Source organism: Carassius gibelio, chromosome A25 (genome assembly GCF_023724105.1).
Source record: "Carassius gibelio isolate Cgi1373 ecotype wild population from Czech Republic chromosome A25, carGib1.2-hapl.c, whole genome shotgun sequence".
NCBI lineage: Eukaryota > Metazoa > Chordata > Actinopteri > Cypriniformes > Cyprinidae > Carassius > Carassius gibelio.
This window is the reverse complement of record NC_068395.1, coordinates 2434927-2448169: the sequence shown is the minus strand read 5'-3', so window position 1 is coordinate 2448169 and position 13243 is coordinate 2434927. Positions and strand designations below refer to the sequence as shown.

At 39.8% G+C, this 13243-nt stretch overlaps 1 protein-coding gene and 1 long non-coding RNA gene across 4 annotated transcripts in view; one reads left to right on the top strand and one right to left on the bottom strand.

Annotated features, from left to right (window-relative positions):
- The first annotated feature begins 2484 nt into the window (after positions 1–2484).
- LOC127946849 (uncharacterized) lies at positions 2485–5528 on the top strand. The gene is made up of 2 exons (XM_052543672.1): positions 2485–4846; positions 5071–5528. The coding sequence occupies exon 1, from the start codon at positions 2489–2491 to the stop codon at positions 4451–4453; it is 1965 nt and encodes a 654-aa protein (XP_052399632.1). The 5' UTR covers positions 2485–2488; the 3' UTR covers positions 4454–4846; positions 5071–5528.
- A 5506-nt stretch (positions 5529–11034) lies between these two features.
- LOC127946864 (uncharacterized) overlaps positions 11035–13243 on the bottom strand; it is a 32520-nt gene continuing 30311 nt past the window's right edge. For all 3 annotated transcript variants that reach the window (XR_008151186.1, XR_008151187.1, XR_008151188.1), the window contains 2 exons: positions 11716–11834; positions 11035–11393 (listed from right to left, as the gene is read on the bottom strand). This is a non-coding gene — a long non-coding RNA (uncharacterized LOC127946864). The remainder of the gene's footprint in view (positions 11394–11715; positions 11835–13243) is intronic.

The window sequence follows — 13243 nt, the reverse complement described above, 5'->3', positions numbered from 1 at the left end:
TCTGATTGATTTCGCAGAATGGCTGGAATATGAGGTTCGCGTGCAGGTAGAAGGAACACAGTATGGGTCCTATTTTGAGCATGCAAAACACAGTGTTCACAAAGACAAGCGAACTGGTTTTGTTCCCCGAAAGCCAACTACTGTCCTACATGGTAAAGAGCAGAAAGTAGGATCAGTAGAGCTACCAAAGACTGAATGCATGGACTCAGAAAGACCACAGGAGAAGCTGAAAAAATATTGTCCGTTCTGTAACACAATTCAACACTATATGAATCAGTGCTCTAACTTCAAACTCTTAACTAAAGAGCAAATTGAAAGTTGGATCAGAACAGGACATAGATGTTGGCGTTGCGGACGAGGGCATTCTTCCTCTAAATGTACGTTAAAGGCGAAATGCAAACGGTGTGAAAGGAGGCATCTTGATGTTCTTCATGAAGTCAATGCCAACGTTGATGTGATGAGTAAAAGTAATAACCGGACATCGGAGGAAAGTTCAGTAAGCCCTACTTCTCAGGCCTTATACTTGGATCGACCTACGAGTAGCAGGCAAGTGCTACTGAAGTTAATTCGAGTAATCATTCAGAATGGGGATAAGTCATTAGAAACCTACGCTGTGCTAGATGACGGATCTGAGCGAACTATTTTGTTGAATGAAGCTGCTCAACGTCTAGACCTTCAGGGTGAAATTGAAGATCTGGCTCTGCGAACAGTGAGGCAGGATGTCCATACCATTCATGGAAGATCAGTATCTTTCTTCATAGCCCCTGTTTCACACCCTGACAGATCTTACCCAGTCAAGGGTGCATTCACCGCAAAAGAGCTAGCCCTGGTTCAGCATACTTACCCCATCTCTGACTTGCAAAGAAGATATCACCATCTCCGTGACTTACCTTTGCACGACATCCATGAAGCGCAGCCCTTGGTACTTATCGGCTCAGATTATCCTCACTTGATAACCCCTGTTGAGCCAGTGAGATTAGGTCCTCCTGGAGGTCCAGCGGCGGTTCATACAAAGCTCGGCTGGACATTGCAAGGTCCCTCAAGGCTTATTAAACCTCACTTGCAGGCTCAAGAATGTTTATTCATTTCTTGTGTTTCTCCTGAAGCTGAGCTATTCCGTCAAGTCGAAAAGCTTTGGCAACTGGATACTCTTCCTTATCAATCGGAGAAAGTTGTCAGTCGATCACGACAGGATGCAGAAGCTATTCGCCTCCTAGAGGAGAAAACCATCAGGATTGATGTGAATGGGGTAAAAAGGTACGCCACGCCTCTACTCTGGAAAAAGTTGCCTCCACCTCTGAACGCACCCAAGGAGGCTGTCATGGCCCTGCTACGCAGCACAGAGCGAAAGTTATCTAGAGAACCTAGTATGGCTGCCTCTTATGAATCAGAAATTCAGAAACTGCTGCAGGCAGGTTACGTCACACCGTTGACAGCTGCAGAATGTGATCGGAGTTCCCAGTCATGGTACATACCACATCATATGGTTCATCACAATGCAAAGAACCGTATTGTCTTCAATTGTTCTTTTGAGTACCAGGGTCAGTCTTTGAATGAACAACTCTTGCCCGGTCCTACCTTAAGTGCCAGCTTGTTGGGAGTTCTCATCCGCTTTCGAGAACATTCTGTGGCCATCTGTAGTGATGTGAAGGGTATGTTCCATCAAATCCGTCTCCTTGATGAAGATAAACCCTTCCTTCGCTTTCTGTGGCGTCATGGGAATACATCTGAACCGGCCATTGTGTATCAGTGGCAAGTTCTGCCATTTGGCACTACGTGTAGCCCTTGTTGTGCTACTTACGCACTTCAGTCCCATGCCAAGGTGGATCTCGAAGGTACTGATGAAGTACGTCAAACGGTGGAGCGTAGCTTCTATGTTGACAATTGTCTTAAGAGTGTCTCTACTGAAGCCCAAGCTATAGAGCTGGTAAACCGATTGCAGGGCCATCTTATGAACGGTGGATTCGAATTGAGGCAATGGGCCAGTAACATCCCTGAAGTTATTCACCACCTTCCTGCTGAGTTAAAGTCAAAGAGTGGGGAGATTTGGCTAAGTCAAGAAATGACCAACCCTCAGGAGAATGCTCTTGGATTGATATGGCAATGTAGATCAGACACATTGGTATACAAATCGTACCAGAAAGATGAAGGTGAAATTACAATGCGGAGCATCTATCGCACTTTAGCCAAGCTTTATGACCCCCTTGGATATCTCATTCCGTATACCACCAGAGCCAAAATTGTTGTGCAGTTGTTGTGGGATAAAAAACGAGGATGGGATGATCCTAATTTACCATTGGGCCTACTAGACATTTGGCATCAGTGGGAGAGCGAGCTCCCACAATTGTCTCAGATCCACCTACCAAGATGCTACAGTTCCAGCCTTCAGTATCCTGTCAAGAGCCGCAGTGTTCATGTGTTTTGTGATGCTTCTGAAAAAGCATACGGCTCTGTAGCATACTTGTGCTCTGAAGACAATCAGGGTAATATGCATGTTGCCTTCATGGCGGCAAGGTCAAGAGTCGCTCCACGGAAACAAATCTCCATAGCTCGTTTAGAGCTTTGTGCTGCATTGACAGGAGCACAACTAGGAGACGTCTTGAAGAAAGAGCTGACCTTAGATATCTCCAAATTCATCTATTGGTCTGACTCCACTACAGTTCTTTCTTGGCTGCAGTCTGATTCTTGCAGATACCGAGTGTTTGTAGGAGTTAGAGTCACCGAAATCCAAGAGTTGTCTGACCCTGGAGCTTGGCGCTATGTCGATTCAGCAGCCAATCCTGCTGATGATATCACGCGTGGGTTATCACTGGTTCAACTAGCTAAAGAAACACGATGGAAACAAGGACCAGCCTTCTTAATGCAGTCTAGCAGTTGTTGGCCTAAGGCACCAGAAGGACAGGCCCCTGAAGAAGTTCAGGAACTTAAGAAATCTGTGTTTTGCGGCTCATTGACTGAACATAAACTGCAAGTTGAACCTGATCCCAATCAATTTAGTAGCTATCCTGATTTACTAGAGGCTACAGCACGATTCCTTCATGGGGCGGCTGATAACACTGATTCACTCAGTGCAGATGCGTTTCAGAAGGCAGAATTGTCTATCCTTAGACAATGTCAGATGCATGACTTTCCTGACGAATTTGCTTTACTCAAGGGAGGAAAAGACATTTCTGTACATAGCCGACTCCTTAAGCTTGCTCCTGAATATGACAAAGAACAAGACTTGATTAGAGTAGGAGGACGACTTCGTAGGTGCCATGGATTGAGTGATGCAGTTCTACACCCTATTGTTCTGTCACAAGATCATCCAGTAGTTAAACTCCTAATAAAGCATTATGATGATCAACTGCACCACCCGGGAGCTGGCAGGGTGTATGCTGAGCTGCGGCGTAAGTTTTGGATTTTGCGAGGAAGAGAGGCAATTAAAAGACATCAGCACCACTGTCTTGATTGTAATAAATGGAGAGGCAAACCAAAGATTCCCAGAATGTCAGACTTACCCACATCAAGTCTGAGGTTATGTAGACCCCCTTTTTACTCCACCGGAGTAGATTGTTTTGGACCACTGTTAGTGAAGGTTGGCCGCCGTACTGAGAAAAGGTGGGGTGTCATATACAAGTGCCTCACTACTCGAGCTGTACATCTTGATCTGTTGGATCACATGGATGGAGATTCATTCCTGCTGTCTCTCAGGCGTTTCATTGCCAGAAGAGGGAAACCCTATGAGATTCTCTCTGATCAGGGAACAAATTTTCGAGGTGGATGTAAAGAGCTGGAGGACACTTTCTCCCATATGCAGACCAGCATTAGAGACCAGCTAGCAAAGGAACAAATCAGATTCAAGTTTAATCCACCCAGTGCGCCTCATTTCGGCGGCTCATGGGAAAGAGAAGTGAGGTCTGTAAAGACAGCCTTAAGAATCACCTTAGGTGCTCAGACCGTTACTGAGGAGGTATTGAGAACCATCTTGATCGAGGTGGAGGGCATTCTTAATTCTAGACCCTTGGGTTATGTCTCTAGCGACATAGCAGATCCAGACCCAGTAACGCCAAATTCTTTACTGATGGGGCGGCCTGACTCCTCCTTGCCCCAAGTTGTCTATTCAGACCATGAATTACTCAGTAGAAAAAGATGGAGACATAGTCAGGTTCTGAGTGATCATTTTTGGAAGCATTTTATTCACGACTTCCTACCCACATTGCAGTCAAGGCAGAAATGGTACAGAGAGAAAGAGAATATTGCAGTTGGCACTGTAGTACTCATTGTTGATGAGCAGATCCCAAGAGCGCTCTGGAAAGTTGGTACTGTCTCTGCTGTCATTCCTAGTTCAGATGGGAGAGTCAGAACAGCAGTGGTCAAAGTGAAAGATCAAACGTACACAAGACCAGTAGCTAAGTTGATTGAATTGCCTTCCTTACCCCAGACACAGAAAGTTCCTTATAGACCCTACTAATGGCACATTTGCATACCAAATTTGGGGGCGGCTGTGCAAAAGGTCATGGTCAAGTTACATTTATTTTAATATTATAGTCGTTTAGTATTCTATTCAAGTGTTGCGCCTGTTGAGTGGGCGGAGTTTAATCGGAAGTCTCGCGAGTTTGGTGAAAATAGCGTGAGATCAGATATACGGCAATGGAGAAAAAGAAGGAAGAAATGCGGTCCATGTTAGTATTGTAAATTCATGCGGCAAGTTGGATTAAAGCCATCAAGCTATAGATTGATAATATAGCTCTCAGCTGGTGAGCAGTTTGGCATTTCGGATGTGATGGGCGGCCGATGTTGTGTGATCGCTTCAGAAGTTGCTGGAATTATATGGTGAATATCAGCGCGTGCGTCATTGCAGAACGTAAGTGTTTATATCATATTATTCAGCCTAATAATCATCGTTTGATATGCTGCTAGATGCATCAATAAGATATTTCTTCAGTTATAAGAGAACAGCTGTTATATTATGCTTTTATCATATGTTTTCGATGTCTCTCGCGTTTAATCATGTGAAGTGATAATGACACAGCACTTTGTTGTACAAAATGTAACAGAGACTAATTGAGTTTATTTGTTTCATTATAGAACCACACGTTTATCTACGTTTGTCCAGCGGACTTTAATCACACAAACCCAACACACACACTGAATATCGCAGCACACGAAGCTACAGGCCTCACTGTTATCACCACATCATATTAACCCTATCAGTATCAAACAAAGATCCCTACTAACATACCGTTTGTTCAAGTTCCAAATGTGATGACATCACGTCTGAGGATCGACGTCTGAAGATATCTGTGCCTTCCTTTCATTAAGTGGACATTCTCTGGAAACCTGGGACTTGTTGGGACTGAGTATTCTCAATAACACATTTCACTGCCTTATATCAACATTATTGTATCTTTTTATTTAAAGAACATTGTTGTTTTATTGTTTTGGTTATTTTGCGTAGGCCTACGCTGTTTTATTGTGTCATTTACATTGTGTTAACATTGTGAGAAAATAATTCATTTTTTCATTAATACATTGAGTTAATTGGACACATGACTCTGGCTTCTTTAATCCTTTCCTAGTTACTGGACATTATTTGTGTAAATAGTACTCTAAGGTGATTTAGAACCGTAACAGTAATCAGTGCATACTACAGTCTTCAATACAGAGCACGTGATATATTATAGGGAGTAACGATATGTTTTATGAAATGTAGTGAAGTTAAAAGTACGATCTTATGCTTTGGAATGTAGTGAAGTAAAAGTAAAAGTTACTCAAAATAAAACTACTCCAGTAAAGTTCAGATACTTGAAAAATGTACTTAAGTACAGTAACGAAGTAAAGCTACTCCGTTACTGTCCACCACTGGTTATCTAGGTGACGAGGATCACTCGTCGCTTTGTGTAAGTTCGAGTACGAAACAGCGCGGGGGCGCACCTGTTATGATTTTCCGATGGTAAAAACAAATTATATGTTGTTGTATTACTTATCAATATATCGTTTTTGACCAGCGAATGTGTGCAAATGTGATTTTTTTTTCTGTCCGTCAAAAACGGCATCACATTACATTTTCATCTACAGGTTACAAACTAGTTTTTTTTTAGCTATACGGAGCGCTCAGTTTTTCCTGTGGTAAAATGCATTTGGCCAAATTAGCATTTTATAAAAGATGAAATGCAACTGTATGCACAGGCTGTGTTGGCTATGTATTGGCTATGACTAGATGGCAAATGCTAGCCCTCTCTCTCAGGCGACATCCCACATGTCTCAGTCAGTGAGTCAGTCAGACATCAAATAAATAAAATATGAGCCTTTATAGACAGTGTTTAGTAGTACTTATTCAAACAACAAGATATTTATTTACCCTTCGCAAAACTTTGTTCAGCTCAGCTGGTGTCTACTGTGCGGCTGCTGTGGAACTTCAGTTGATTCAATGAATATAGAGGGGGCGGAGTTATCAGCTTATTGACCGCTTGATGATCGAATACGATTTACACAAGCTCGTTTTAAGAACTTTCATTTGGTAAAACAGACAGACAGGCGTAAAGGGTGACCAATAGCATTGATTAAAAAAAAAAAAAAAGGCACTTCGGAGTGTAAGGGCAAAAAGGGCATGTGCTCTGCACAGGTTGAGCCCTACCTGTGCACGTGCCTGTTTTGATTGCACCAATCCTTTACTGTGGAAATTTAGATTCTGTGTGTTTGCAACTTTTTTAAATCATCTTTTGAAAACCTAACACTGATTGGGGAAGTTGTGGCCTAATGGTTAGAGAGTTTGACTCTTAACCCTAAGGTTGTGGGTTTGAGTCTCAGGCCAGCAATACCACAACTGAGGTGCCCTTGAGCAAAGCACCGAAACCCCAACTTCTCCCTGGGCGCCGCAGCATAAATGGCTGCCCACTGCTCTGTGTGTGTGTTCACTGCTCTGTGTGTGTGCACTTTGGATGGGTTAAATGCAGAGCACAAATTCTGAGTATGGGTCACCATACTTGGCTGTATGTCACTTCAATTTCACTTGATTGTTTCTCACTTGTCAGCCCTAACAGGAAAACTTCAACAGTGTTGCTTTGATCAAGTCCTCATTAGTTACATTGGACCAGGGTCATGACAAGCTTTCAGGATTGGTGACTCAGCCTGAAGCCTGTGAGGTCCTGCAAGGCCATGTCATGGGCTCGCTGTCGATTTAGTTTAGCACTACCAAAGCTGTATCTCATCACTCCCACAACCCTAGGATTTCCTCACCCTTAGCCCCCAGTCCAATCAAGGCCTCTCCCACAACCCCATGCCCCCTCACCCCAGTTCAACCAGTCTTTCCACTTGAGCCTTGTGGTCCAGTCCAACTGTGATCAGTGTCTAAGCCATCCAATTTTCCAGTGAGGAGAACAACGAGCTCAAAATAACAGTGAGCTAGAGATCGTATTCTCTGGCCTCTCTGACATCAGGCTAGCCATGGCAACTAGCCGGCTCTACAGACATCAAACATTCCTTTTTATTAAGATCAAAGCTTCAGTCCTCCCAGAATATAATAATTTCTGTGTGACCTGTCGGGAGCACTAGGAAACAAAGATTGGTGTGTAGCACACACATGGGTCATTTCATCATTTGGATGGACACTGAAACACATGTTTGCAAAGGTAAACAAGCTCAGTCCAGTCCAGTCCAGCTAAGCCTTTTGGCCTATTTTTGTTTATATATATATATATAGACTTGATTTTAATCTGTGTGTTGTTGTTGTCTCTGTACTAGCCTACTGTATTCTGTCACCAAAACAAATTCTGTGTATGTGCAAACATACTTTGCAATAAAGCTCTTTCTGATTCTTAAAAATGGAGGATTATTTATCCAGGCAACTTAATTCAGCAATAAACATGCAAAAAAAAAAAAAAAAAAACTCATGAATAAATAAATAAATGTATTATGACACTTGCTTACAAAACTCTCCCTAGCAAATAAAAATGAAAGTAAAAAACATAAAATCTCTTTAATATCTCAACTGTTTCTTGTAGACATTAATTCAAATAAATAGAGACAGCTGAATAAGTTTTCTGAGAAAAAGACGCTGATGATCTCACGTCTCGTGTTGAGTGCCAAGTTACAGTCTGGAATAAAAAGTCTCAATATGAACTCTAACATTACTCTTCTGAGCTCCTCTACATTCATGTTATTGCTTTATACTCTTACTATATGTCGTTATTGTCTCATTTGTGTCTATTTTTTATTTCACCTAATGAATTTTTAGAGATGTTCCTGAGACAAAGTTGAAAGTTCAATCCGAAATCTCTCAAGCTATAAAAAAAAAAAAAAAAAAAAAAAAAAAAAAAAAACAGTTATGCACAATAATACATTTTCCTCTGTGTCTCTCTAAGATACAGAACAGCATTTCAGCTCAAAGATCCGTCACACCAACACTTCTGCCAGGAATGTTTATGTGTGTTGGAAAGCAGTGTATGTAATTTTGTTTGTGAAGTGATGGATGGCATAAAGTGTGTGTGTGTGTGTGTGTGTGTGTGTGTGTGTGTGTGTGTGTGCGTGTGTGTGTGTGAGAGAGAGAGAGAGAGAGAGAGAGAGAGAGAGTGAGAGACCCCTCAGGGCACAGATGACAAATCAAATCTAATTCATCGTGTTTCTTGCCAGTGATTCTCTTTTCCCTACCACTGTGCACCTGTGTACCACACACACACTGTTCAGAAATGAGTTTCAAGTCGTCCACATGACAGAAAGATGTGACATGCATGCGAGTGACCAATGACAGTTTGTAAAACCCAGAGGAGAATTCTTTTTTAGCTATTATTATTAATATTATTACTGTTATCATCTTTCTCAAATATGGAAGCTTGTTTCCACCGCAGGGTAAAAAAATAAAAATTAAGAAATTACAAAATTAAGAAAACATTTAAAAGGTAATTATGACTTTTTATTCTGACCTTTTTCCTTTGAATTCTGAAATTACATCTTGCAATTCCTTTTTTTTTTTTTTTTGGCATGGAACACAAATTATAAAAGGTAATTGTAACTTTTTAGTCGTACGTTTCAGACTTTATTATTGCAATATATCTGAGGTTGCTAAATCTATCACTGTGACTCATGCAATGAAGACTCAGGTATCAATTCATCCTGAAATAACCCAAACAGCAAGGCTCAAGCTGTGCTAAATAAACAATTATGATTTTTTTTCTTCTTCTTCTTTGAATTTATCTCAGTTATTTTTCTTCCTCACATTTGCAAATTTATATCTCACAATCCTGACCTTTTTTTTCAACAAAATTATAAGCGGAAAAAGTCTGAAATGTGAGATAAAAAAAAAAAGTCAATAAAATGTTTTCTTTTTTTCTAGGTCGCAACCTAGAAACAAACACAAGCTGCTTGATTATTCAGAAAGGGGAGTCAATATTCCTGACTCGGCTCTGAATGTGATGAATTCCTTTGCTCTTTTGGATTTGACTGACATCTAGAACAAAAATGTCTCACAAGCGCTGTGTATAGAGATCCCGCTGGAGTCTTCCCCATAGAGAAGTAAATAAAATCTAAATAAAACCTCTATATGTTATAATAATATGCAGCGTCTTCAAAGATTCCCCTCAGCAATTCATCCTGATCTCAGCAGTGCATCTGCCAGATACATAATAATTCCCATTTGAGCCAACAGCCTTCAAATATGTTGAGCTTCTTGATTTAATGAAATGTTAGTTGATTCATGGTCCAGATGGAATCTGTGGTCTGTTTTCACATTTTCTGGGCTGATTTTAGGAGAACTTCAAAATGGAATTAAACCAGGGCTGAAAATATATATAATAACGATTTGGCTTTTACACCCTGATTATATTACAGTCAATGAGCTCAAAAATTTCACTCGGTGGACTCAAAATATGTTTTCTGATTTATTCATTGTCATTTAGTCAGAGGTTCAAATGTACTCTAATTTGTTTCATGGCGGCACTTTGATTTTTGTTTCTGCAAGTTAAATTACAGAAGTAGTTTTCTTTGTGGAGAGCTATCGTCTGTGTAATGAATTGTCAGATAAATAAATAGAGTGCAGTGCTAGAAAAGCTGCATAATTTTTACAGTCAAGCTACTCTTTTATACAAGCAGTTAGCTACAATATCAGCCACTAAGAGAAAGTTAAAGATTTGTCCAAAAACGACTAATAAACCAGAAAACTAGTCTAACATAAGTCTGAAAAATGATAATTATATGTGTGAACAATGACACTTCTAATAATAATAATGAATAAATATTTTATATGGTTTTATATAACAAGTATAAAATATTTTAAAACACTAAATATATTTTATAACAATTTATTATATACAAATCGAACTAGACGATTAAATATAAAAAAATATAACAAATAAGCATTAATATATTACTAAATACTTCACTGCAAAATGAAAAAGACTAAGACTTTAAAATAAGACAATTATAAGAAAGAAATAAAGAAAGAAAGAATCATTTACCTGCACTGCAATCTTGTAGCGTTTGGTTACATGTGTCTCAAAATTCCCTTGAAAGTATATATCACAGTTATATAGTTAGATAGTTCACCCAAAAATGAAAATGTGATGTTTATCTGCTTACCCCCAGGGAATCCAAGATGTAGGTGACTTTGTTTCTTCAGTAGAACACAAACGGAGATTTTAACTCAAACTGGTGCAGTCTGTCGATCATATAATGGAAGTGGATGGGAATCAAGGCTTTGAGAGTCAAAAACATACACAAACAAAACCAAATTAAACTCTGCGGCTCGTGACGATACATTGATGTGTAAAGACATGAAACTATCGGTCTGTGCAAGAAACTGAACAGTATTTATATCGTTTTTTACCTCTGATTCACGAAACAATTTTCAGCACTGGCGGCAAACTGCCAAAAGATTTCAGTGCACTATTATCAGCGAGATAATCACTGCAAAGGCAGGTTAGTCAAGTCAAGTCTGCTTTATTGTCAATTCTTCAACATGTACAGTACATACATACAGAGAATTGAAATTGCGTTACTCACAGACACATTGTGCGTACAGATAACACTAACAGTAGAACATTAAATACAGATAATAAAATATAAAGTACAACTATACAAATAGGTCATGTAAAAAGATAAGTAAAGCAGCACAAGGCACATGGCAGAGTGGAATCCAGTGAAGTAAACAGTGCAGATACAATGATTGTAGGGCAAAAGAGCTTATTCAGTCTAATAAAGTGTCAAAAATATCAGAGAGTAGTTATTTATTTAAACTGACAGAAGAGGTAGTTGAATGTGGTCAGATAACTGCTGGATGAGGTAGTGAGCAGACCAATGCTGCACAAAGTGTCTGGCGCAGGTCCCATTGTGTTAGTGGGGTGTGTTAGAGGGGTGCAGGTTGAGTTCGGCATTCTGACAGCCTGAAGAATGGAATTGTCCTTCAGTCTGCAGGTGACCTGTGAGGTGAAGACCACAGCAGGCAGAGGTCAAAGGTCATGAGCCATGACTCTCATGTGTGCACAGTGCAAAGAAAAAAGCAAAACACTTTGATAACACAATCACTGCAGCCTCAGCTCACTGTACACTACTAAAAATAAAGGTTAAAGGTCCAAAAAGAGCTTAAGAGTGGCTGGTTCTTTATAAAACCATCTGTTTTGATGGTTTAAAGAACCAAGAACTCTATACATCGACCTATAAAAGTAATATCTTAAAAAAAAAAAAATGAAACTCCAGATGAACCATACAGCTCAACTTAATAATGTTAAACTAGCAAATCACCCTCAAATCCATTGAAGAAAAGCAGAGGTCTTTGGTGAACAACAGGGTTTCGGTCCAGAATGGTCCGTCTGATTTAATAGCTCAGACAATGTAAGTTGATCCTGCTTGTACAGTCTATCCTGAAAAACAACAACATGAGAACTGTTCAACAGAGCCATAAACCACAGAGAACCACAGCACAGACTAAAAATACGGCACAGATCCCCTCAAAACATCTGCTTTTTCTTATACGTTTGAACTAAAAAGTTTTACGATAGATAGAGGTTAACTTGTTTTATGATTTTGATTTTCTCACATATAACATGTTTCGGAAAATATATTTTTCATATAAAATACTTTTGTGCATTTTTCACAATGAACTTATTTCACTTCAGTAATAATCTTCCAAAGAGGCCAAACTTGAATCTGTGATTCAAAGCATTTAAAATTTACAACAGTTTAAGTTGGAAATGTCATTTCATCAGGTCTATGCTAAAATAAAAAGTGGATAGCAAGAAATAAATGGATTATTACTGCATAAACATAGTTCAGTATGGAAGCCTGTTTCCACTTCTGAATAACACAAATAAAGAATTGTGACTTTTCATCTCACAATTTCTGTCCTTGAATGACTGTTTTCTGCTCTGAGATCTCATTCCGTGGATTTTCTTTTGCCCAGGAATACATTTTTAAGCAAGTGCAGAAAACTTGGGTTTGTAAACATCATCGCTCCTCGTGGCTCCGACACTACACCTGTGATTTACAACCCAGTCCGGCTCTTCCGGCGGGTCACAGCTGAATTAATGTGCTTTGTTTGGAGCAGGATATCGTTTACTAAAACTGACAGCTCTTCCTCAAATGCTGGCCCTTGTGTCCTTTCATCGTGTGCTTATTGACTACCATACGCTCCTGTGTTCACCAATTTAATATCGTTTTGAAGGCAGGTGTGTGTGTGTGTGAGTGAGAGTGAGAGAGAGAGAGAGAGAGAGAGAGAGAGAACCTTACATCAATTCAGAGGCACTGAAAGTGTTTAAAATGACGTTGCAGAGGGATTTTATAGAATCTTAACTAGATTAACTGCAAAAAAGGCCCCCGTCACACACACTTTCAATGACACTCAGGGCATAAGAGTTGTGTGTGTGTGTGTGTGTGTGTGTGTGTGTGTGTGTGTGTGTGTGCGTGTGTGTGTGTGTGTGTGTGTGTGTGTGTGTGTGTGTGTGTGTGTGTGTGTGTGTGACGTAACCTTGTGTGATCCAAATACACAGAGGAGTGTCAAAGCAAATTAGATCATGGCCTGATGAGAAAAGGGAAACCCACACACACACACACACACACACACACACACACACACACACAGGTTTGTTTGTCTGAGCATCTCTTTGAATCTCATTGCATTTAAATTAAGCTAAAATATAATATAAACACCTCAAATATTTTATATCAATTTCCTCTTATTAAATAGCAGTATATATGTAATATTAATATAATATTAATATTATTTAAAAAAATTAATTACAATAAAAAAAACCTCATTCTCATTCATGCAGCA

Bases quoted from the DNA above. Each gene is read 5' to 3' on its own strand.
- LOC127946849 (XM_052543672.1), top strand. From the start codon at position 2,489: ATGCATGTTGCCTTCATGGCGGCAAGGTCAAGAGTCGCTCCACGGAAA.